This window comes from Mustela putorius, unplaced genomic scaffold (assembly GCF_011764305.1).
Source record: "Mustela putorius furo isolate JIRA1106 unplaced genomic scaffold, ASM1176430v1.1 tig00000129_pilon_pilon_pilon, whole genome shotgun sequence".
In the NCBI taxonomy this organism is placed as follows: domain Eukaryota; kingdom Metazoa; phylum Chordata; class Mammalia; order Carnivora; family Mustelidae; genus Mustela; species Mustela putorius.
Window position 1 is genome coordinate 37,687,672 of NW_025421290.1, and position 27,001 is coordinate 37,714,672.

General features: G+C 39.3%; 1 protein-coding gene across 21 annotated transcripts in view; it reads right to left on the reverse strand.

Annotated features, from left to right (window-relative positions):
- Positions 1 to 27,001, reverse strand: part of TTLL5 (tubulin tyrosine ligase like 5) — a 284,568-nt gene that overhangs the window by 165,648 nt on the left and 91,919 nt on the right. For 14 of the 21 annotated variants that reach the window (XR_006604351.1, XR_006604357.1, XR_006604352.1 and 11 more), the window contains 9 exons: positions 21,674 to 21,831; positions 20,417 to 20,723; positions 16,062 to 16,182; positions 12,424 to 12,570; positions 11,215 to 11,318; positions 8,283 to 8,410; positions 4,779 to 4,862; positions 3,775 to 4,176; positions 3,126 to 3,149 (listed from right to left, as the gene is read on the reverse strand). Coding sequence is in view for 16 of the 21 variants with exons in the window: in XM_013058395.2 (XP_012913849.2) it covers positions 3,126 to 3,149; positions 3,775 to 4,176; positions 4,779 to 4,862; positions 8,283 to 8,410; positions 11,215 to 11,318; positions 12,424 to 12,570; positions 16,062 to 16,182; positions 20,417 to 20,723; positions 21,674 to 21,831 (1,475 nt within the window). In the remaining 5 variants the exon portion in view is untranslated. The remainder of the gene's footprint in view (positions 1 to 3,125; positions 3,150 to 3,774; positions 4,177 to 4,778; positions 4,863 to 8,282; positions 8,411 to 11,214; positions 11,319 to 12,423; positions 12,571 to 16,061; positions 16,183 to 20,416; positions 20,724 to 21,673; positions 21,832 to 27,001) is intronic. The other 7 variants (XM_013058385.2, XM_045072083.1, XM_013058365.2 and 4 more) reach the window with 2 other exon arrangements.

A 27,001-nucleotide genomic window follows, 5' to 3' on the forward strand; every position in this document is an offset into this window, starting at 1 on the left:
GCCATTCAATTTAACTGTAGCGTGACAGAGAATGTGCCTGTATGATACCAATTCTGTGATATTTGTCTTAAATGATGTAGGATGACTGGTTTTATGAATATATTATGAGTGCTTACAAAGGTGTTTTCTCTAATTATTGGATACACCGTTCTATGTATGATAAATTGATAAAGCTGATCAACTTGTTTAAATCCTCTTTATCTTCGCTGATTTAAAACAATCTCTTTAGTCTATCAGTACCTGACAGGAGTATGTAGAAATCTCCCACTAAGACATGTACTCATGTACTTGTATCTATCTTTGTTTTGGAACAAATATTATATTTGGAAGTTATTTTTATTAGGTGCCCTTAGAACTGCTTTATCTTTCTGCTGAACTAAACCTTTACCTTTCGTCTTATGTAATTACTGTCTGTACCTGTAAGAAAATTTTCTATCTCAAAGTCTATTTAAGCATATGTTAATATAGTTATACCATGTTTCTTCTGGTTGGTATTTACATGGCATTCTTTCTTTATCCTTTTTTTAATAAGCGAGCCATTTTTTTTCTTTTCTTTTCTTTTTTTTTAAAGATTTTATCTATTTATTTGACAGACAGAGGGAGAGAGATCACAAGTAGGCAGGACAGCAGGCAGAGAGAGAGGGGGAAGCAGGCTTCCCACTGAGCAGAGTGTCCCATTCAGGGCTTGATCCCAGGACCCTTAGATCCTGACCTGAGCTGAAGACAAAGGCTTAATCCAGTGAGCCACCCAGGTGCCCCTCTTTCTTTATCCTTTTATTTTTCAACCACTCCTTCTCTTTAGGTGTATCTCTCTTTGGTAAACAGCACACATCTGGATTTTCTAAAAAATTCAACCTGACACTCTTCTAACAAGTTCAACCCATTTACATTTATTTGATTCTTGACATTGGGACTTGGTTTGCTATTCAGTTTCATTTCTCCTTTTTTCTAAGTTTTTTCTAAGCTTCCTTCTCAATTCATTTTTCTTCTTCCAAAAGGTTTAGAATTTCCATATTTTTACTCTTTTGGTGGGAACCTTTGAAATTTTATACTGTGTATTTATCTTTAAAATGTGTGAAGCTAAATCATATCCTACTCTCACTCTCAAACTATTCAATAATCACAGAAAATTTAACCCAAATCACTTGGAAGCTATCGTTGTCATTTATTATGTTGTTGTCTACTACTTTTTAAGCCATTCAGGATGTGTTCTCTGACTGCCATGGGAATAAGCGAAATAGACAATTACAAGAAGTAGAGAATGCCAATTATCTGAAAATTAAACAGTACACTTATAAACAATCCTTGGGTCAAAGGATAAATCACAACAGAAATTTAAAAATATTTTTGAACTAACTAGCTGTTCCCTATCCCTCTCTGGGAAAAATGTGAAAAAGGAAGGTTTTTTAAAGAAAATTTTGATTAATACAAGGTATTGGAGACAATGATCTTACTTAATCTCTCTCAAATGGGAGAAAACAGTTCAAACCAGAACATTATTGATTATTAATACTCTTGATCTTAGATTAAGTCACAAGAATAATCACTCAGAATTAGTACACACATACATGCCCATATTCATAGTTATGACTTATTAGACATTCAATATCTGATTCAAGCTGCATAATATTCATTTCATTTGAAATCAGGTACTAAGAAATATAAATTGACTATTTACAAAACAGCTTAGCTGTAACTCATCTTAACATGGATATTACTAAACTGTTTAAAAACTTTATCAATGGTAAGGTATTTGCCAAATTAATCTACAGATTCAACACAATCCTATCGAAATCCCATCTACCTATTTCTGCAGAAATTGACAAGCTGATCCTAAAGTTCATATGAAAATGCAAGGGATCCAGAATATTCTAAACACTATGGAAAAAAGGAATGAAATTGGAAGAATCACTCTTGGTGACTTCAAAACTTACTATAATTCTACAACAATTAAGATAATGTGGTACTGGCATAAGGCTAGACATATCGATCAGTGGAACAGAAATGAGACTCCACAATAAACATTCATGATTAAATGATTTTTGATAAGAATGCCAAAACAATTCAATAGGGAGATAATACTGTTTCAACAAATGGTTGAACTGAGACAATGGGACACTGGGACAACTGAATATACACATGAAAAAGAACGAAGTTAGACCCTTATGCCACATCTACACAGAAGTTAAATTCAAAATGGATAAAAGTCCTAAATGAAAGAACCCAAACTATAAAATTCTTAGAAAAAAACATGCATATGAATCTTTGTTACCATGGGTTAGACAATAATTTTTCAAATATGATACCAAAAACATAAGCATAAAGAAAAACAGATAAATTGGATGTCATCAAAATTAAAAGCTTTTGTGCTTCAAAAACATGAAATGATAAGCAACAGAAGGGGAGAAAATACTTCAAAATCATGTATCTGACAAGGGACTTGTATCCAGACTACATAAAGAACATAACTCAACAATAAAAAAAAAAAAAAAAACACAAAAACCCACCAAGTATCTCAATTTAAAAACAGACAAAGGATTTGAATAAATATTTCCAAAGAAGGTATACTGATGGCCAAAAAGCACATGAAAAGTGTTCCACATCCTTAGTCATTAGGGAAATGGAAATGATAACCACAAAAATGAGACACTACTTCCAAGCCACTAGAATAGATAAAATCAGAAAAACAATCGTAAGGATTGGCTGGCAAGGATATGGAGGAACTGGAACCTTCACGCATTGCTGGAACCAAAATGATGTAGTCACTTTGAAAGAAAACAGTTTGGAAGTTACTAAAAAAAAAGCATGAAGCTACCATATGACCCAGTGATTCCACTCCTATGTATATACCCAAGAGAAATGAGAGCATAGGTCCACACAAAAACTCATACACAAACATTAATAGCAGCAGTATTCATAATAGCACTTAAGTGAAAACAACCCATATATCCCTCAAGTGATAAATGGATAAACAAAAGTATGGTATATCCATCCAATGGAAAACTATTCAGCCATACAAAGGAATGAAGCACTGATACATGCTACAACACGAATGAACCTTGAAGACGTTGTGCTAAGTGAAATAAGTCATTCACAATACACCATAATTGTACAATTCCACTTACATAGAATGTCCAGAGTAGGCAAATCTACAGAGATAGAAAGTAGTTTAGTGGTTGCCAGGGCTGGGGGAAGGAGAAAACAGATACTGACTACAAAAAGGTATGGGGTTTCTTCAGGGATACAGAAAATGTTCTAAAATAAGAGAGAGTGGTGTTGGTTGCACAACTATGTGAATATACTAAAAACCATTGAATTGCACATTTTAAAGTGGTGAATTTCACAGTATTTGGATTGTATCTCAATAAAACTATTATCAAAAATGGAGGGAAAAACTTCACTGATAATATGGGTCTACCTACTTCAATTAAAGTTAGATACCTTAAGAGTTCCTTAGTTATTTATTCAGGTCATACTTGACTTTAAATACACTGAAAAATAACAATTTACTCAGAAAGAATGTATATAGACACTTGCAGGTCTGTGATGGAAACATCTCCTGACTAGACTGTAAGCTCCTTGTCATTCATCTCTTTATCCAGCATCTCAAAGAAATCCTGATTCATTTTATATTAATGGATGAATCCTACTGGACCAAATGCAAGACTCTTCCTTAGAACAATGCATGTGTCCCTTTATCTTTCAAAAGAAAAGGCAAACGGGGGCTGGGGAGGAGCTGACATCACAGGCTGCCTTTCATTTTCTCACACTCACCTGCCTTTGCTGAAGAGGGACGAGACAGTTTCTGGCTATAGATGTGTGCAGCACTTTGGAAAGAGGAAAAGGGGCCAATGGTGTAACTGCCTGATCGACAGCGTGGCAGGCCAGCAGGGCTTGGTGCGTTCTGTGTCCCAGGATGTATGGAGGGAGAGGCACTGTCAGGGACTGAGCTCAGTAAAATTGTTGACTGGTGAGACATGCTGGGGATAGCTGGAGGAATCTGAGATAAAGAAGAATGGTGGCCAGGCCCTGCTGACAGGTCAGAGGTTGTAATAATAGATGACAAGTGGGTATTGGGAATTTTCTGCAGAAGAGTAGCAGCAGGACCAGAGAAAGAAGCAGAGGAAGAATTTGTATAGACTAATTTAGCCTCTTTTTCTGCTGAAGTAGTAAATCCTATTAAAACAAAAACAAACAAATAAAACAAAACAAAACAGATCATTTTAGGAAAAACTGACATATAATCTCTATAAAACATGAAGTAAACATTCTTAAACATCAAAATAATCATAGCATGAAACAGAAATCATCAAAGATAGAGACTTTAATGACTGGGCAACGTGAACTTAATGAATTATGCCCACCAAGACAACCTGGCAACAGAAACAGTTTACTTTTAGTCCTAGAATTTCTAAGAGCTGGCGTTGAGGCTACCTCCATCAACCAGAGCAGGCATTTTACAAATGTAAGCACATTAAGACAAAAGTTTCTGGTGGTGACAGCTAATTCCTCTCCCTCTGCTTTTCACCCTTCTAGGAAAAAAAAAAAAAAGAGCTCAGAATTTCTAAATATTAAGAAAATGAAAAATTCCTCAGAAGGAAAACAGGTTATCAGTAAACAGAAGGAAATTCTAAGTCAAGAGAAAAGAACAAAGAAAAGGAGCTTCGTTGGGGTAATGCCTTGAGCTTTAGAATCATTTACTATCTGATGACTTTTTTCCTCCCCTTTTAGTGATTTATAAGACAGCGGCAAATCTAGGAAGGTTTGAAGTCACTCACGAGATAATTTGTCAGAGTGAATTTCTGTTGCCTGCTGCTGTTTGGGCTGCTTTATTTTCACTTCCTCCGTCGTCTCAGGGTGATCTGAAAGAAGATAAATACTGAGCTTAGGTTCTCCTACTAATCAAACGCTCCACATATAATTTTATTCCCAAAATATAACACAACTCCTAATTGATCGCAGGAACACTGCCTACCCCACCACACTTTCCCAAGGCTGGCCACATCCACAGCCCTGCTGAGTGGGCAACCAGTCAGAAGATTCCCAACTATCCCCAACCCCAATTCCAGCTAACTGAACCAGGGAAAAGTTCTTAAACCCAGGGCAGACATCCATGGATGGCAACAAGCTAGGACATGCCTGGAAAAGAAAAAAAATAATAGTAAGAGTAAGGATAGTCAGATGCTTCTACCAGGAATTCAAACTAGGGAAACTAAGAAACCAAGGTTGTCGGTGGTACCCACTGGAACAAAGAAATCATATGGAGCAAAGAAGTCGTACGGAGTAGTGCAATAGCCAAGCTAGAACAGCCCCAATATTTGTTGGCACGATACTTGAATACTACCATAACTTTGTGTCTTTTTATTTATTTACCTACTTATTTGAGAGAGAGTGGTGGGGGGATAAGGGCGGGGGAGAGGAAGAGAGAATCTGAAGCAGGCTGCACACCCAGTACAGAGCATGGCACGGGGCCCCATCTCACCACCCAGAGATCACGACGGAGCCAAAATCAAGTGAGCCAAAACTCACTCCACTTTTTTTTTTTTTAAGATTTTATTGATTTATTTGACAGAGAGACAGAGATCACAAGTCGCCCTGATTGAGCGACCCAGGCACCCACAATAGCTCTGGATCTTCAAGTGAACGTCTAAGTTTTACCAGAGCAAGCTGAGTGAGTTTACTTAAGATAGGGTGATCAGTATATTCAAGACAAAATCGCTCTAATAAAATAAATTCCACTCTAATAAACTAGTGGGTTTTTTTTTGTTTGTTTGTTTTCCCTACCACAGAATGGTGAAACAGGACAGCCAGGGCTAATCACATCCTTGCAGAAATATTCCAAAATCTTGTGTCAGGGCGAGTTCATATAAAAACTCAAGAAAGGCCAATTTACACACCATCTTTCAGAATGAAAGAATAAGGACGTAGGGATTATTTTCTGTGTCACCACCAGCCGTGGTAATACTGTCACACGTGTCTGCTCATGTTTGAAATCAGTCCAGATGCTACCAGATGTCACAGTGTGGTTTCCTAGATTGAGGCCTTCCTACTGCCTTTCTAGTTATTCTTGATAGGTCTAGATAGGTCTAGATCATCTTATGTAGAGGTCATCCTTAATACATGAACTCCAGAATTTCCAGGGACCCATATGTACAAACAGATGCTGTCAGGGCTTCCCCACAGGGCTTCCCCAGGGAAAAAATCACTATCTGTAGTGTAGTATGTAGGCCCTCACCTCCTTAGGTTAACGAGCTTTTCTCTACCCCAACCTCACTGTAAGAACTCCTCAGCCTCTTTTCCTCAACACTGTTAGAGGAGCTTTTCAGAGCTTCCACCAACCTTCTTCCTATATTTACGCACCCAATTCTATCTTCTAGACAATAAACATTATGAGTCAAGGTACCACGACAGCCCTGGTCACTTTATACCCAGCATCCATAACAATGTCTGACACACAAAAGGTGCTCGGAAGAAATGCGTAGAAGGAATAAAAAAACAGATGAATCAACTAACTTCAGAATTTAGATAAGCTAGGACAGTTCAAAGAAGAGGGCTGGGCTGGGACTTCTAGAAATATTCGATTATACAGTGAGCTCAATATAAATAGGCCTTTACCCTATTTGTTTGGGAAAACTCACTCCACTTTTTTTTTTTTAAGATTTTATTGATTTATTTGACAGAGAGACAGAGATCACAAGTAGGCAGAAAGGCAGGCAGAGAAGAGGGAGGAAGCAGGCTCCCTGCTGAGCAGAGAGACCGATGCGGGGCTCCATCCCAGTACCCTGGGATCATGACCTGAGCCGAAGGCAGAGGCTTTAAGCCACTGAGCCACCCAGGAACCCCTCACTCCATGTTTTAATAATAATAAATAATATTAATAAATAATAATGACCAATTATCCTCACTATTCCCACATGGGACTATGGTAGTCTTAACAGCAGGGAACGAGTCTCTGTCTTTGAATTTAGTGCTTAGTATACCGACAGAATTGGTGTAGATTTCCTCTATGTCTTATGCTTCCCATCTAGATTTTAAATGAATCTTACTTTAAGGCACAGAGCTTTGTTTATAACAGAACATCACTGCTATTTTTTTTTAATCAGATGACATGAGCTAGAGAGTTCGGTCCACATTAATCCCAAATCCCCAGTCACCGAGTTCCCCCAAAGGGAACTCTTCTCACGGTCCTCAGCAGGGATTAAGAAGTGTGCACAGCAGATCCCCGAAACTGGCGGGCCTGACTTCCTGGCAAATTGCTGCATTTTCCCACTTTTCTGTTCAGGACCACTAAATGCTGAGATGTGGATGCATACCGAAATAAAAGCAATTCATTGTGTTCTAAAGGGTTGATTTTTTTTTTTTTAATTTAGCGTTTATATAAAACCACCTTTTAAAGTAGCAACTATCAAGTCTGAAAAGCAATCGATATTTCCATTAATCTTTTTCTGGGGGATACCTTAGTTCTAAGGATTTAACAACCTGTAAGTAAAGCTGAACATAACAGTATTCCATAAGCAGACTTTTTATTGTCAGACCATTGCCTGATTTTAATATAATTTTTTAAAAAGTGTGCGTTAATATTAAAAAAAAAAAAACGAAATTAATGCGTGGGAACATCCTGGGCTCTCACAGTGACTGAAGAAAGCTAAAGGCATTTCGGATGTGAGATTCAGGATATTAGACATCCCACCAGGTATGGAATAGTCCCATGCAACAAATAATTCCTCTGCCCCAAATGCCAATGCAGCTAAGCCAGAGGAAGCAAAAAACTTAAATAAAAGAATGGGAAATAACCATTAGGAAAGGCAGAAGAGCACAGATGAAGAGCATAAGCCTTGAGTGGGGCCAAAGGAGGTTCAAATTCCCACCCCACTGCACCGTGAAGGGAACTCCTGGGCAAGTTACTCAGTCACTTTCAGCTTTTGTTTTCTCATCTGAAAAGAAACTGAGTAATTCCACCCACTCCATATGGTTTTTAAAAGTAAAAAAATTAGATCACATCCAGCAGGTTATAGTAATATGAGCGCTCAAATGTTAGCTATTATTAACTTGTCTCGAAAGTTCTCTGCTGTTAATTTCATGAACAAATTTTTTAAAAGGACCATGTTCCTCTTGTTTTGAGGACAAAAATGGAATGCCCCCTCAGCCCCAACCCCTGCGCTGCAGAAGTTCACCATCTTGGAGCCTGTTAGTGCTCATGCGGCACAGGATTCTCGGCTCTCTTTGGCACGTCTCATTTTTTCACTTGTTCTTATTTTTCATTAATAAACTGTCATACTTACCACCCTTTGCCCCGCTATCAGAATAACTGTTGCTGTTTTTAGAACTTTTTGAGTGGGTCCCCAGGAAGACGCTTGCAGACTTGTTTTTTTGGGTATAAAAAGTCAACACCTCCTCCAGCTCAGCCTCACTGAAACAAGGAGAGAGAGTATGGTCAGAACAGGAAGCTGTTCTGGAAAAATCTTTCCACTAGATTTTATTCTGGAAATGGAGTCAGCTGGAGAAGGGGAAAATGAAGAGTACAAGCTGAAAACTCCCTACTAGTAGATGGTTACACAGGAATACAAACAAAGCAGTCTGAAAAATTTCAACACGATAAGGCTTTCTTCAACCCAAAGCGAATTTTCGAGATGCGCTGTCCGATATGGTAGCCAGGAAGCATATATGATGATTTCAGTTTAAGTGAATTAAAATTAAGCACATTTAAAAAGATTCTTCTCAGTTAGACTAACCACATTTCATGTACTCAGTAGCCACAACACACAGAAAGTTCTATTGGGCAGCCAAGTTCTGTATCAGAGGTCAATAAACTACAGACTTTACGGGCTCAAAACTGGCGAGCTGATGAGCAACATGTTCTTGTATGGCTTCCTGCTACAAACAGTGTTTATCTTTTTAGAGAAGAACATGCTAAGAAGATCATAGGTATCCTACAAAGTGTGAAATATTTATGATCTGGCCCTTCACGGTTTGCCCTCCACTTCCAGATAACTGAAGTGTATTCACTAAAGGAGCCGCTCGTCATTTTAATTCCCTCTGTCCGAAATAAGGAGACCTACCAGGAAAGCCACAGAACAGTTCCCTAAACATTGCTACAATGAAGGAGATGGAACTAGATGGTTCTAGGTCACTTCAGATATTGAAATTGTACGCACTTTATGAACATCCACAAAATGGAAAGTACAAGGAGTTTGATGAGGGCCCATAGAACTCTTTCGGTAAACATAATATGCATGGGTTTTTGTTTTTTTATTTTTTAATTTTAAAGATTTTTATTTATTTGACACACAGAGAGAGAGAGAGAGAGAGAGAGAGAGATCACAAGTAGGCAGAGCAGCAAGCAGAGAGAAAGGGGGAAGCAGGCCCCTTGATAAGCAGAGAACCCAATGTGGGGCTCGATCCCACGACCCTGGGATCATGACCTGAGCTGAAGGCAGAGGCCTCTGTTTTTTTAAACATCTGTGGGAGGTTCTCAATGGCCTTCTGCATCTTTTTCCTGGAGCCAAGTTATATCCCAGATTCATGGCCTTTGAATAGGTAAAAATAGTCCTGCATTATCACAAAGGACCTATATCCCATCTTGAGAATATGTTGTAATGACAACCTAGGAAACTGCTTCTACGAATCTCAGAGTAAACCCCACCATCTCTAGAGTAGCAAAGTGCCATATAGTAAAAACCTCAAGGAACTACTAAAGGTCCATATGCAGCTGAGGTCACAAATGTGTGAATGATCTGTCATTCACAGAAAGGGAAAAGAAAAGGTTCAGGCTGGTCAAAATACAAACTGCTTGCTGCCTCCTCTCTTTTACCTTTGCTCACTTCATAATCTGTGTTTCCTTGTCTGACTCCTGCAAGTATCTGGATTTTCCAGTCTCGATGGAAGTATCCGTATACCCCCTCAAACATAGTAAGCCAATGCTAGAAGAAGTTTCCGACAATCAACACTTAATGTACAACAGTAATAAACAGGTTCCAGCATATTCGATCACTAACTCTGTATCACTTGTTTTAGTACACATCAGTCACTTTCAGCCTCCAGTTAGGCCTGGTAATATACACCACTTTTCAAAAAAAGTTCGCGTTCCTTTTATTTGTTTATATTGTAAGGATCTTGAAGATCCCTAGGAGGAAGTGAATATTAATCTTTTAAAATAGAGTCATTTTCTGAACATACTCTGTCTTTCTTATTTGTATAATGTTGATATGAGAAACCATTTCTTGCTTTGTTCCTATACCTGAATTATCAATCATACAATTCAAGACCCGAGAATGTCATCAAAATAACAATACACTATTATAAACTCCTACAAAATTATGTATTTGTTTGCTGTGTGTTTTTAAGCACACGATAGTGAGGCTTTAAGTGTAGACTTAAGTCTACACAAGGTCTTAAACACAGACCATGCTACCTTGGTCACTGATAACCCACCACCTGATTTAACTTCATAAACCAACAGAGAATCAATTTTTTTCTGCTTTTCTTGCCACAGTGACTTCGATGGCTGAAGATTAATTAATGGGATTGTATAGATGTTTTACCCTTTATTTGAGTAGTTTTGTATGACTTTCTGTTTTAGAAAAAGGCCCTCCAGTATGGGTCTTACAAAGTTTTAAATGAAATGCCTTTGTTACCTCTTCCTTTGGAAACATATTGTAAAAGGACAAAATGGCCTGACTGATTTACATCAAGATAGAGCTGACTGCTGAGATTTTCTTTTTTTTTTTTTTTTTGAGATTTTCAATCCTTAAAGGCTAACTCTACCCATGAAGGACTTGTTCTATTTTATATAAATTAGGCGTAACCCTCACAGTGCTGAGAAACTGCCAATTCCTCAACCCACTCAATGTAGGCAAAATTTGGTCATCGCCACTGCATCAGTAGGTCAGGGATAAATTCAGATCCAGTAAACACTGGGAGCCTCTAACTTCAACTTTCCAAAGGGCTTTCTCAGTACTCCAAAGTGGTGTGTACTTTGAAGGCTGACTAGAAATACAGCCCAAATACCCAGCAGCAGTGTTTTGATAACTGAAACCATGACAACAACAACATAATTGACTGAGATACAGAGAGGCCAAGCCTATGGAACTCTTTTTCTCATTCTGAGAGCGATTTTACTCACATCCGTATGTTAGAAACAAGGAAGTATTAAGAATTGAACGAGGCAGTATGGCAGATAAAGGATTGTTTTTATTAATCAAGAATATCTTTTACCTTGCTTGTCTGATGAACTCCTGGAAGTTTTCTGTATTCACCCCATCTTCCTCTTCTTCTTCAAGTTTCTTCTTCGATTTCTTTTCAGCCATCTGTTCTGTTTCCTACCCAGTCCCCAACCCGCACAAGAAAACAATTAAGATAAAACTGACTCCTGATAAATGCATACTTCATCAGCTGGTTTCATGACCATTGGGTTCATCTGTCTCTAGAGTAAAGACACTTACTTCCCCATGTACTTTTGCCACCTATAAATTTGATATCTTATTCTCTGCCATTATTTCATAAAACATTTTGGAATTTCCAAATAAAATTTGCAGAATAAATATAAATTTGTATCGTGTTTTTGCCTTCTGCCCACATAACCCATTCAAAAAGAACTTTATAGTAGCTTAGTAACATCTGTGCTCACACTTGCAGCTTTACCAATATAACAACAAATATACTGGATTTTGTTACAATTAGGGAGAGGAAAGAGAGGTTTTGGAAGTTACTCCTATACCAGCATCCAAACTGAGTAAATTCTTCACTTATAGATGACATCTCAAAATTCTCAACAGATCTGGAGTAAATAGCAGCTATCGGTTTGGTATACTGATATTCTACTAATCATCTGTAGATTCTTACAAATGCCATTTAAATTTCCAGGCCTCAGTTCTCCCTTCTGCTAAATGACATACTTTTTTCTCCCAAATACTGATACTTCCAAAGCATTCTAAGACCCTCTGGACATCAGATACTTTGCAAAATATTCTAACCAAGTAGTATATTTCCTAGTCTTGGTTGTAAAATGATGTCACCGTCTAAGATGTTCTCTGATACAAAGTGTAACTCTCTCAGGAAAGAAGATTATGTCATTCTATTAAATCCACAGTTAATTTGCTCACAAATAGTAAATTCACACCACTGTCTACAGGCATAATAATGATAATGCAAATTCACATAGTCCATAGTTCATCTCAGCCTCAACAGCATTCAAAGGGAATATGCTTTTTGATAAGCATTAATTATGGCCACTGGGCTTTTAGAAGTAGTAAGTGGCTATACAGACCAGCTAGGTTAAGAGGTGAGGTCCAGCTGCCTGTAACAGTTACACACAAGGGCTGACAACACTAGAAGAAAGAAGGACCTCTCCACCCAGCAGGACACAGGCTTCTAGCCCACTAACAGGGTATAGCAATCTAAAACATACGAGTAAAAGAAAAGTACCTTGTTGTACACAATAATAAAATCACCCAGTTGGTGTGCCAAGATTCTTCTGCGTTCCAGAAGTGCCAAACGTCGACTGGGTAGTACCATCCTCAGTGAGTGCTGGAGGTTACTGGATGCTCGTTTAAGGAAGCGAACCACTAGCTCCTATTAAGAGTTGTCAGGGAAAAGAAAACAGGGATTGTACTAAGCACCAGAAGACAAGCTAGGAAGGGTTTACTCAATAGAGATAAGAGAACAGGTACACTGACCATTCCAACAAATAAGACCCAGAGGAAAGACATTAGGTATAAGAAGGAGACAGAGAGACAAAAGAAACTTACTCTTCCCTCAATAAGCTGACAATCAGAAAATCAAAAGAATTATGTACACAAATAATTATATATTAGAGAAGTAACTGTAAAGGTACCACAACTCAAATGCCAATAGTGCTATAATAATTCAATATGCAGATACCACTGCTAGGTTGATCAGAGAGAGCTACTTAGGGGAAGCAGCTTTCAAGGATAGACAGTGGAAATTAAAACCATAGGAGCAGATGAAATCATCAAAGGTGAGAAGGAAGAGAAAGAAACAGAAATATTCATACTTAGAGATAGGAAAGAGGAGGAAGAATCAGAAAAACAAGAACAAAAAACCCACGGCAGAAACACCAGAAATGTACCAAAGCAAAGCAAAGCAAAGCAAACCAAAACAAAAAAGCCTTAGGAGAAAAGAGTGTCATGGAAGCCAAGGGACTTAACGGCCCCATGTCAAAAGCTCCCAAGAGACCAGAGCTGGGAAGACCCAGGACCAAGACAAGGCTGTGGATCTGGCCACTGTGAGATAACTTCAAGAGAACACTTTCAGTAGAGGAAAAGGAATAGGAAGATGAGGCCAAGGAGAGCACAGGGAATAAAGAAAAGAAACTGCTCATTTAGAAAGTTGAGTGATAAAGAAAAAGAAAGAACCAATACTGTATATATGTGAGAGGTGGTGGCTTCTTTTTCCCTTCCCCATGGGAAAGGGGGTTAGGAGGGGCATAGAGAAAAGTCATTAAGGGGTCCAAAGAGTACATCTCACTTGACATGGGGCCAAGGATTTTGAAATCTCAACAGATACCAATCAGATCATTCACAGCACGAGAAATACTTCCAAGAGAGATTTTGTGAGACCAAGGGCCTTAAAGAGAATTGTTCCTTCCCTCCTCACACCCCCACAACATGTTAAAATTGCCTTAAGATGATAGGTTTGAGGAACCTTCTATGGACGTGCCTCCTGTGAGTTCTGTGATAAAAAATGTCAAACCCTAACCTGGGGCAGAGAAGACAATTCTAAGCCTTCCCTTCCCGGTCAAGACGGCCCCCGCTGCAGTTACCAGGGAAGGGAGGGCTAAAGGTGTGCTCTCCAGCTAGATTTTCAAACAGGAATGCACAGAACTGGTATTAAGTTTTGCAGTGATGATCCTAAGTATTCTCGTAACCCCCCGCTGCCCCCAAACCCTGTGTGGGGTTCCAAGCCAGCGCTTGCAGGAGTTACTCTATTCTGAGCTTTTTTTTTTTTTTAAATTCCTGAATGTGATTTTGGTTCATTGTTCTTTGGTGCCAATTTACTCCAGCATGAAGGAACAGCCTCATAACCACAGGTTGGATTTCACGGTTCTACTCTGCTGTCTTTACTATCGGGTGGTTTAAGCTATTACACTAAAACATTATTTTTCACCGTGGAGCAGACAAACTGACTCTCAAAAAGGCAGTTTCAATTTTCCACTTGGAAAGAGCAGAGCTAACATTTTCCACTGATGGTTGAAGGATTATTCACAACACACAAGGTTTTATCTCTGGGTTGTACTGGCTACTTTAAATTCACAGGTTGTTTTCTGGGATTTCCATTGTGTTTTTATAATAAGCCTGGCACATAGTATGCTTCTTGTATGTGGAGAACTGAAAATTATGGGAGGGTCACCAATGAGTTGGACAAAGGATACAGCTTTCTCAGACTTTAAAGGTCTCTCTCTTGTGGGTGACAGATCCCTGTGGTCAAAGGCTACGGAAGGGCTGTGGATTCTTCTATAAGTGTTGACCTTACAAAGAGCATGAAGTTCCCTGTCCTTCCAATTCAAAAAGAAACACCTTGCTAGAATACTAAGTCCTAGGCATGTTCAAATGACTGATAGCAAAAATTACTACACGGTTTGTTTCCACAACTTTATAAAACTTCAACTACTAGAGAATTAATGTTAAAATGGAGGATGGTACATTCTCAGAGAACCTACGACAAAGTGTTGACTTTCACGGGGCTAACCGGACCCTCTCAGAACAGAAAACAAAATGCCTTGTGATGCAAGGAAACAAGGGAAGAGAAAACACTGTACAATCTTAACCTGTGAGTGCAAGTTTCAGTCTCACCCCACACAAGCTATGGGACAAGAGGCATATTACATCCCTGCTCTCGGTCTTTGTTACCTCAGCTACAAAATGGGATGACAATGCCTACGTCAAAGAGTTAATGCAATGGGAAAATCGCAGAGTTAAAGGGTTCTAAATTGCTGTTCTTTTTGAGGGCTTTGGACAGGGCCTGACATCTAATGAGCAACCAATTTCCATTTTTAGGATAAAATAAACCGATGCCCTCAACATGGTATGATGGATGTTGGCCCCAGATCAAAGATTTACATCACATTAAAGTAAGGGAAATCTGTAATGTATAGTGTGGAACAACTCTGTCACTGAAGAATATATTGCTTTTTACCCTAATTGGGGGGGGGTTAGGAAGAGGAAGGAAGAAAAAGAAGAAAAGAAAGAGGGCAAGTAAAAAGGTTCCAGCAATGGTGAGGATGTGGAGAAAGGGAAACCCTCCTATACTGTTGGTGGGTATGTAAGCTGGTGCAGCCACTCTGGAAAACAGCTTGGAGGTTCCTCAAAATGCTGAAAATAGAACTACCCTATAACCCAGCAATAGCACTACTGAGTATTTACCCTTAAGATACAAACGTAGTGATCTGAAGGGGCATGTGCACCTGAATGTTTATAGCAGCAATGTCCACAATAGCCAAACTATGGAAAGAACCTAGATGTCCATCCACAGATGACTGTATAAAGAAGATGTGGTATGTGTATATATATATATATATATATATATATACATATATACATATATTCCTATATATATAGGAATACTATGCAGCCATCAAAAGAAATGAAATCTTGCCATTTGTGATGACGTGGATGGAACTAGAGGGTATCATGCTTAGCGAAATAAATCAATCAGAGAAAGACAACTCTCATATGATCTCCCTGATATGAGGAAGTGGATATGCAAAATGGGGGGTTTGGGGGGTAGGAGAAGAATAAATGAAACAAGATGGGATTGGGAGGGAGACAAACCATAAGTGACTCTTAATCTCACAAAACAAACTGAGGGTTGCTGGGGGGAGGGGGTTTGGGAGAAGAGGGGTGGGGTTATGGACATTGAGGAGGGTATGTGCTATGGTGAGTGCTGTGAAGTGTGTAAACCTGGCGATGCACAGACCTGTACCCCTGGGGATAAAAATATATTATATGTTTATTAAAATAAATAAATAAATAGATAATAAAAAGAAAGAACCCAACAAAGAACACCAAAAAAAAAAAAAAAGGTTCCAGCAAGAAGAGTCTCACCATCTGTTCATCCTCTTTGGCGGCCCAACTGGCACTGAACGTTTGACCTCCACTGTCTTTCATCAGGCGAATTTGAACATGCTGGAGATAGGCAGAGAATGCTATCCGGGCCTGCACTTTGCTATAGAAATCCAAAACAACATAGTGTTTGTTATGAAACAGAATGGTAAGCCTACCAAATATGTACTAGCTTCACTCGAAGTGGACTGTGACAATCGTCCTGTTAGGATGGCTGAGACAAATGAAGCCCATCATGCAATCATATGACTATAAAGATTCCTTCTAGAGTATATGAGATTTTTTTTTCTATTAAAGAATCCTATTTAGTTTCTCTATTATTAATGTGGGAGGGAAAAAAAATCAAAGAAGAATAGGAAATCAGGTTTCCTACTCTTTTACCTTATCTCTGAACTTTTTAACAACTTCCTTGGGGGAAATGGACAGGAAAAGTACTGAATCTTCACAAGAACATAGAAGCCCTTATATATTCATCAGTTGGGGCAAAAGTATGCTTTTGTTATGGCAACTAATATTTCTCGTGTGCAAAGGCCTCCAATGCAGGAAATAGATAAATCCTACAAAGGAACTTTTGAGACCAAATTTTTAAGGTCACGCTTTTCTCAACTACAAGACAGGAATGGCTGGAGCCCAGAACAAATGAGTGAGGTCCAACAGAGCTTGGCAGAGATGAACTGACAGGCTAGGACAGGCCCAGATGTTCAGTGGGAAAAAGAAATCTTTACATATGGTAATGAGCACCTCAGCGACATCGCTGAAAAATCCAGCAAATTTCTGCTTGTTGGTCTAGGTTGGAAATAAGGAAATCTGTTCAAGCTATGGCTTAGAAGGCAGAAATACCAGAGACGCACTGATGATTTTCACTTCAGCTGCTAATTGTAGCAGATCTGTTTTCCTTCAGGACAGATTTTGGTTACTTCAGCTGATCGGCCTTCGGACGCTACAGCCAAAATTACATCAGCGAAGATTAGGGCCCAACACAAACTCTGTTTACAGTCCTCACACATGCAATCACTGAATGCTTTCTACTCACTGCTCCTCCACAGTTAGGATGAAGGACTTAGCCAGAGGGAAGTGGACAGCGTAAGAAGATCTAGGTCTAACTGCTATGTTCGTGGCAGAGGGACTTAGAGGGAGGGGCATCAGGATGAGAAGTAGATTTGCTCCAGAGAGTTTGATACAGAAGATCTTCAGAGCATAAAATATAAGGCAGGCTACATCTTTTTTACTAATGGGGAGAGTTTATGGGAGTACAATATGATTTTGAAGAAACAAATTTAAATTTTCAAATGTTTCTCAACAAGGCAACACTTAACACTCTTGTTCACCTGGAGACCACATGCCACTTTCCCCTCAACCGAAATTCCCATAAGACTTCTCTCCACAAGATTATTTTCATGACAAAACAAGTGAAAAAGATTCTGAATTTTGGTCCACAAATTCACTTGCTATCAAATGAGGTAGAAATGGCATGTTTCAGTGATTTTATTAACTATTCCTCTAACACTAAAACATAAAGGTCTTTCGGATAAGGGAATTATCACTTGGAGGTTGAGATTTCAACCATTATTTTGTTGCAAATCATTGCCACAAATCAAATGAACAAGTACTGTATTTTTCATTTCTATAAACCTTCTTGAAACGACCTGGGTTTGTTCATTCTGGGACTGGCCCTAAGGTACTGTAGACATTGGTCAGCTAGTCATATGCAACAAACTCAAAAAGATGAAAGAATGAAAACTAGAATGATTTATATCAAAGAAACCCCTATTTTTTTTTTAAATTAGGCTTCTATGGATTCTCAGTATAAAAATTACACAACTAAAGGCTAGGGCCGAGAGTCTCAAATCCTTGCCATGACCTCCCTGAGACCCCTCAGTAGCCACAGAGATGCCCCACAGAATGATGGGTAGCTCAAGGCAGCAGAGTCTGAAAACCACTGATCTGCCTTCACACACCAGGCAACTGAAACAGTTTACTCACTGAAAGTCAGATCCCTGAGATTTATGAAGAAATAATTTATTTCTACAACAGCTAAGTAGAATGTTATTGCTGGAAAGGGCCTTAGAATATAGTCCAGTGGTTTTCAAATGTTCTATTTCAACTCAGTGGAATCTTTTTTCCCCTCCAGAAAGCACAGTTTGAAAAACATTTGTTTAACCCCATACCTTGGCCTAAAGGAAAAGGAAACTGAGGCGTGGAGAAGCTCTCTAAGTAGCCCATGATCACACAGTCCGTCAGTGAGCCCTAAAAAGTGAGAATCCAGGTCTTCGGACAGTTTGGTGTGGTATCCACTGAACAAAACTACTGCTATTCTCCATGGACACTGTTCCAAACCTTAACTTCATCTCCCCACTTCCCTGAAACCCAAAGTTACCCACCAGCCTTGCAATATAAGAACTGACCTCTAACTTATAAAGGCCAAAATGCATGAATACTTAACCTTCCTTCCTGCTTAACTTCTATTGCATTCATCCCAGTGCTTTCTTTCCGACTTACAGTAAGAGATACCCCTCCAGTGGCCTCTTTCCACCTTCCTTTAGGGCCCTTCTTAGCAATATATCCATTTCTACATCTCTAATCCTCATTTTTTTTAACAATTTTATTTATTATTTATTTGTTTGTTTGTTTGCTTAGAGAGCATGACCCGGGGGAAGGTGGAGGGGGAGAGAGAACCTCAAGCAGAGTGTGCTCTGAGCGGGGAGCCCGATAGAGGGCTTGATCTCACGACCTTGAGATCATGGCCTGAGCCAAAATCAAAAGTCAGATGCTTAACTGACTGAGCCACCCAGGTGCCCCTAATGCTCCTTCCATCAAACCCTTCTTCCCCTAGTCTATAAATACACTCCAGAATCCCCATCTTAAAAAAACAAAAAAAAAACACACCACAATCCTTTTCTCTACGCTTGCTTTCGCTGATGTGTTCTCAACTCCCTTTCACTGCCAAATCCTCTGAAAAAGTTGGCTTGCACCTGCTTTCTTATTTCTACAACTCACAATTTCTCACAACTCACAAGTTGGCCCGGGGTCAGAAATGCAGGAGTCTCTCCTCACTCTGCGTGCTCTCTCGGGCTGTCTGAGGCACACTACAGCTTCGAACTCTCATTCTGGAGCTTCTACCACACTCCCTCCTCCTAGGCCTGGTGCCTACCTCCCTTAGCTGCTGGTTCCTATCTTTTTACTATTAAACACTGGTCTTCCCCAAGGCTCAACGCTCCTCCTTTTCTCCTGTCTATGCTTCTGGACTAAAGTGAATCGGACAAGCTCACCCACTCTAACGTTCCCAACTGCCCAGTTCTGTTCAACTCTGACCTTCAAAGCTGTATCTTCACCTATCCACTGAACCACTTCATCCCAGAGCCCTTCCGTCTCACTGTGTCCCAAATGAAACACACTTCTGTCCTGAAACCAACTCCTATGCTCCTTATACTGACTGACTGCAAATTTCACTCGGTCCATCCCATTCTCTCCATTCCAGTAGCCATGGGTCTGGTCAAGGCCTCATCTTCTGGCTCTGGACTACTGTGACAGCTGCTAACTCACGTTCCTGGTTTTCATTCTCCTCTTATCAATCACTGACCCACAGTGCACCCAGAATTTACCTTCTAAATCAAGATCTGACCATATCATTCGTCGGCTTAAAAATTAGCCATCTAGAAAATATAGTCCCAGCTCCTCTTGGAGCACTTTATAATCAAATGACATCCATTTTTTCGGTCTTATCTCTCACTGCACTCTTCTCTCCACATAACTATATAGCCTAGCACAATTTCTGCACAAAGCAGGTGCTCAATAAACCGCTGTTGAGGGGCTAAATGACTTGACCAAACCATCGCATCCTCTGCCTTTCTTTCCCCTACGGGTACTCCAACACACAGCTGCCACCTCCCAGCCCTCCTGGCATCCCTGCTCAGCAGCTACAGCCTGGTTCAAATATTGCCACCTCCCTAATGTCCCTCTTGCCTTCCTAGAAAGGACTAGTCACTCCTTTCTCTGTGTCCTAAGAGCACTTTGTCCATATTGGGGCCCCTGCCCAGTGAGTACCCCTACATTAAACCATGAGCCACTTGAACTCTGCACTTATAGTGACTGACATTCAAATCAACAAACATTTGTTGGGCCCGTGAGACATGGGTTTTGGATCATAGCTCTATATCTTGGACAAGCAACTTCTCTAGGGCTCAGTTTCCTTAACAGTAACAATAATAATAAAATCACAGTCATTATCTCCCAGGGATGCTGTAAGAAAAGGAAAATGGCTGCAAAGCCACCAACACGGTACCTAGTACACAATGCAAGTTATCGGTTTTATTATCATAATTATTAAAGGTACATACCTAAGATTGCCATTATCTTGTAGAACCTGCATCAGGTTAAATTTAGGCTCTGGCTCCTGAGTCTCCATTTTGCAGCACTGTTCACCTTTATTATTCCATTCAGAAACTTTCATGGCATTTTCTTTGGGCGGATTTTCTACCATAACAGTCAATGAGGGGGTGTATTTGGCTTGATTTTCTCCAAGGGACCCTGCGAATTCCTCCTGGGAAGCCTCCTGCTCTTCGTCTTCATTGTCTAACGCGACTTCTTCCTCCTCGTCACTCTCTGTCTCGGTTTTAACATTCATTTCAGCCGGCTGAGTGATCACTAAATGCGGAGAATCACTAATGTTGCTGAGAAAAGGATTCAATTTTCCTCTCTCCCAATACCTTCCTTCCGTCTTTTTAGTAAAAACCCATCTCTAGGTCAGACCACAAAAGAGGCACAAAACGAACAGCATACACATCCCTCTCCAGCCTTTCGCACTCTCGAAATCCAACTGCATTAGAGCTCAGGTGTCTCAGGAGAATAGCAATGGCTCTCTTACAACTTCAGGCAAATATCTACGTAATCTCAACAGTGTGCTAGAGGTTTCTAGAAGGGCACCTTTTATGGAGGTACACAGAGCGGGGGAATATCTTTCTATCCTACATTTACTCGTTATCTTTCTCTTTCACCGACCTGGCAGGTCTGTGAGGACAAGGGACCTATCTTTTTTATTCATTGATGAAGCCCTAGTGACTAACGTGCCGGATACAGGTGCTCAACAAAGGGGTGGGGGCGGAGAGGAGAGAAAGGGTCAGTGACAAATAGACCTACAAATGAGATTATCTGGGAAAGAAATTCCTCCTGGTCTGTTCATGGTTAAAATATTTATACCATTCAGCAATGTCAAGGGGTGACCTAGATTTAATACCTCATCATAAAAAAGCAGATAATGATGCTCAGGATTCCATTAAACTTAAACTAAAGCATTTCTTCATATTTTTATACCTCAAGTATTTCTAGAGTACCAGCTAGTTATATGATGCTGAAGTAAGAGCAAAAGCCAAAAACATGTATGCTTTAGTTATTCTTCAGTACAAATATCACAGAATGGAAGGTTTAAAAACTTACAATCCTTCTGAAATTAAGTTTTGGAGAAAAAGACTATACAAAAAAATTAAGCAGATGTGATCAGGAAGGTTCTTATTCATTGAGTCTTACTTAAGAAGCTGATTAACTCAGAACGGCAAGACCCGGTCAGTGGAGTTTGGCGTAAGCTCACCAGCAGGTACCTGGGTATCTTGGCCTCACGGCCCTCAATCTGCCGCTGCGTCGCCGACGTTTTCGCACCTCCAAAGACAGGAGCTTCCGCTCATAGAGGGCAGCATGCAGTTTGGCCTTTGAATTCATACTCTCTACCTTCAGTTCTGGGGTTCCGTCAGCAGCTAGTCTATGGGAAAAAACCAGATGGTAGCTACAGTCTTCAGAGAGTTCTCTCCTTTATTCCAAGGCTAAGCTTGACAGAATTCTGTAACGACGACAGGACAGATATGGTACCTCTAGTGAATCCTACAAGGTTTGGCAGATAAATGGGAAAACTGGAATCTGCAGGAAAACTTCACTAATGGCCTATCTGAATTTGTCAAACAAAAATATACCTGAAGACAGTGTTTAAGTGTTTTTAAGTATTCGGTCATACTGGCTGACTATTTACGTCAGGGCCCATAAGAGTGCTACCCAAAACCTTACACGGAGGACTGGGCAACACTGGCAACACTTTAATTCTTAAGCTGGTGGCTAGAGGTGTTTGTTTTATTGTTATTCGTTATAATTTACTCAGACTTATACAAATATTCTTCTAATGTATACAGTACTTAATAAATACAGATTTAGCAGAGGTTGAGACTAGGGGAGGGACAGCTGATACCTGTGAATATGGTAGCACAGAGCTAAGACTTATGGGGGAAGTGTCCTAGGAAAGTTACCAAGGCCCAGAGACACACCAAGTCTCAAGCATTCCAATAAGAGGAACTCCTTTCTTAGGGTCTACTTACTTAAGAGGGATGGGGTGGGGGAAGTGATAGGGCATCTCCAGATATTGAGTACAGGTCAGGAGTTAAGAGTCAGAGGCACAAACAAGGAAAGGTAGCGATGTTGGACAAAGCCAAGTTCAATCACGCTGTGAATGGGAAGTGGGCTGGGAAGGGGATGGCAGCAGCTACATTAGGCATTAAAGTAAGATAAATCGTAGGTTAGGGAAGTAACTGGTATCAGGCCCAGTTCAAACAAGGACTGGGCAAAGCACCATGCAGGCAGAGGTAACCAGGTCAGCAGAGAGAGAGGGATCTTGGTCATTGGGTCAGGAAAGAAGTATCCATATCAGTGTCTGAAAGCAGGCAGCTGACTGTATACTCAGAACTCAAGATCTAACTGGTTGGCTATGAATTCTCTCAGAGAACTGAACTTCCTAGAATTCAAAGTGTATTCCCTTTGAGGTCAAGGAATCATCATCTTTTCTCTGGGAGTTTTCAATCTCTGATAATGATGGAAAGGCTGTGTCTTTTGATCTATGTAGGACTTTTAGGGATTTCTGAGTGGATTAACTGGACAGTGAGTCTTCTAGAAACTTTCTCTCTAGAGCAGGTAACTGGGCCAAGAATAGGGATGGTCCTGACACACTGGGGCAGAAACCAGAAGCAAATTAATAAAAATACTCCAAACCTAGCTTACCATCGTCCCAAAAAATGAACACTGTACTTCCCACCACCACCACCACCACCACACACACACACACACACACACACACACACACACACACACGGTTGTGAAAATAGATATTTAGCCAATTAAATAATAAAGAAAATGAAACAAATCTAACATTTTAAAGTAACAATTGTGAGTTTCTAAGAAACCATGAGCAGAGCAATAAATTCAAATAGTACAAGGGTTGGAGGTAGGGAATGATGGAGAAAGTGTGATAAACACTTCTGATAAACACAATTAGGGTTCTATGAGGGAAAGGACCATGCTTGTCTTGTCCACCACTGGGTTAGAGATGCCCATGAGACTGCCCAGCCCACAGATGACATATCATTAATATTTAATATTTTTGAATAAACAATTGAATTCTATATAAATAAGCTGCACTACCTTTTAGCTACATCTACCGCATTTTATTTTTCCAACTTTTTATTATGAAAATATTTATACAAACAAAAGTTTTAAGAATAGGACAGCAGACATCCATGTACCAACAGCCTAGTTTCTGCCATGAATATATTGCTACATTTCTTTCAGCACATATAGCCAACCGTCCTTTCTTCTATTCAACCATCAATCCATCCAATTTTTAAAGCATTTCAAAGTTATACACAGAAGTCAGTGCAATTTACTCCTAAAGTTTTAACACGCACATCATTAAGTCACCAGAGTTCAGTATTTGTTTTACAGGGCTTTTGGTGTTTTGGTGCTTTTGTTTTTTGCTTTTGTTTTGTTTTTTGGTGAGCTAAACACGACATACAGTGAAATTCCCAAATAAATGCCCATTAATAAGTTTTGACAAATGCCTAGAACTATATAACCTGAACTCTGATAATACTACCCCCTCAGAAAGTTCTCGGGCCTCTTCCTAGACAATCCCTCCCCCTCACACTCTTAAAGGAGACCACTGTCTTACATTTTTTCATCATATTTTCATTGGGTTTGCCTGTTCCAGAACTTCATACAAATGGAATTATTCAGTGAGAACTCTTATGTGTAGGTCTCCTTTCATTCTGCATGTTTTTGAGGTTCATCTGTGTTGTGTATATCCATATTTATGCCTTTTTATTGTGCAGGATTAGTCCACTCTGTGAATAATCCACAGTTTACCCACTTTCTGGTTGTTGGAGCCCCTAGGTTGTTTCCAGTTTGGGAATATTATGAATAAAGCTGCTAGGAAGAATTTTGTACCAAGTCGTTCTGTGGTTATTTTTTTCATTCCTTCTGGGTAAAGATCTCAGCATGGCACTTTCTAGGCTAACAAACTGGCAGGCTCCTTCTCAAGTGCTTGTACAAGGTTATGCTGCCAACGACAACTTATCAGACTCCCATCAGCTCCCCACCCTCACCATCTGATGCTCCGCAACCACCCCCACAGCTTTCCTGAGCTGTAAGTGACAAATAAAATCGTAAGGCATTTAAAGCGTGCAACATGATGACAGAATTTTAGCCACTCTGCGGGATGTTTAGTTGTATTTCACGATTTTAATTTGCAACTCTCTGGTATCTAATGTTAAGCACATGTTCACGACCGTATTGGCTACTCACACACCTTCTTTTGGTAGTGTCTATTCAAATGTTTCATCCATTTGTAAAAGGGTTGATTAATTGTCTAATTCTTTAGCAGGAGGAGCTCATTCTGTTTCCTAGATTCCGGTCCTTTGTTTGATGAGTATCTGCACTCAGTCTAGGGCTTGCCTAGTCACTTTCCTCACAGTATGTGATGATAAGCAAAAGTTTTTTATTTTGAGGAAATCTAGCTTATCATTTTTTTCCTTTTTGGGTATTGCTTTCTGTGTCATGTCTAAAAACTTTGGCCAAGCCCAAAATCACAAAGATATTTTCCTCAAGAAGTTTTATAGTAATAGCTTTTATGTTTATGACTATGAATCATCTCTGATTTTTCTGGGAGATAGGGGTTGAGGTTCATTTTTAAGAGCACGATATCCAGTTCCAGCTCTATTTGTTAAAAAAGAGTTTCCTTTCGGGGCGCCTTGGTGGCTCAGTCAGCTGATCCTCCAACTCTTGATTCTGGCTCAGGTCACGATCTCAGGGTCGTGAGATTGAGCCCCGTGTTAGGCTCCATGCTGAGGGGTTGAGCCTGGTTAAGATTTTCTCTCTCTCCCTCTGCTCCTCCCCTGCCCCACTCTCTCTCTCTCTCTAAAAATAAATAAATAAACAACAACAAAAAAAACACCCCAAAAGCAAAACAAAACAAAACAAAGAAAACAATGACATTTCTCCTATTATGATAGCCTGAATAAAATCGTCTCTTTAAAAAAAGTTTCCAATGGTGAGTGCTGTGAATTGTGTGAGACTAATGAATCACAGACCTGTACCCCTGAAACAATGCATTATATGTTAATAAAAAAAGTTTCCTTTCCTCATTGGACTTTGGGCCCTTTAATGAACTCAAATGACTATATAAATATAGGTCTATTTCTGGACTCTTGATTCTGTTCCACTGATTGGCTTGCCACAGTTTTGCTTACTATAGCATTACAGTATTTCTTTCAGTCAGTTACCCTAAGTCTTTTTCAAGATTACTTTGGATATTCAAGATTACTTTTGGATATTCCTTTGGATATCCTTGTATTTTCACATTAAAAAAAATTCTTTTAAGTCATTTTCTGCTGGCGATGAAAAAAATATAGTCAATTTCTAAAAAAAAAAAAAAAATCTACTGGAATAGATTAGAATAAAATAGAATAGACTAGGATTGTACCAGATCTTTAGATCAATTTGGAGAGAATGAACTTTTTTTTTGGTGATATTGAGTCTTCTAATCCATGCACATCACTTATCTCCCCACTTATTTAGGGCTTCTTTCAGTAATATTTAGTAAGCTTTTACTGTATAAGTATTGAACAGAGTTTATAAAATTTATCCCTAAGAATTTCATATTTTCAAATGCTATCATAAACAAAATTTTAAATTTTTATTTACTGCTATTATTATTTTAGTATATTGGCCATGTATCTTCGCTAAGTGCACTTAGCTGTTCTTGTAGTTATTCTGTGGAGGCTTTAGGATTTCATATTAACCAGATCATGTCATCTAAGACTAAAGACATTTGATTTCTTCCTTTCCAATCTCTATGCCCTTTCTCCCCTACTCTCCACACCTTGCTTTATTGTACAGGCTTGGCACGACTTCCAGGATAAAGTGCTTACAAATTCCAGAAGTGGACATCTTGCAATACTACTAATATAGAAGGACGCCTTCAATATTTTGCCATTAAGTGTGATATTAGCAATAGATTTTTCACACAAGGCCTTTAAGAAATTCCCTTCTACTCCTGACTTGCTAAGGGTTTTTCTCATAAATGTGAATTACATTGGTGCTTTTATTGCATCTAATAAAATGATCAACTAATTCTTCTCCTTCATACATGGTGAATAATACTAATTTTCAAATGCTAAACTAACTTTGTACTAGTAGGAAAAACCTCACTTGGTCATGTGTATTACCCTATTTTATACTGGTGGATTTAATTTGCTAAAAATCTTTGAAGAAACTTTGTGTCATGTCATATCTATGTCGTGCCTGTAATATTCTTCTTTTTAAAAATGTCTTGATAAAGACAAGGTTTTGATGTCATAGTTAATGCGGACATCATAAATGAATTGCGAAGTGTCCCTTTCTGTATTTTTGAAAGAGTTCATGTAAGATTGGTGCTGTTCTTCCTCAAATGCTTGAAAGAAATTACCAGTGAAACTACTGGGCCTGGGATTTTCTTTGTTGCAAGGTTTTTTTTAATTATGAATTCAATATTCTGAATAGATATTGGGCTATTCAAAATTTCTATTTTACCTTGTGTCAGTTTTGCTAAGTGTTCCCTCCCAAGGAATTCAGCCATT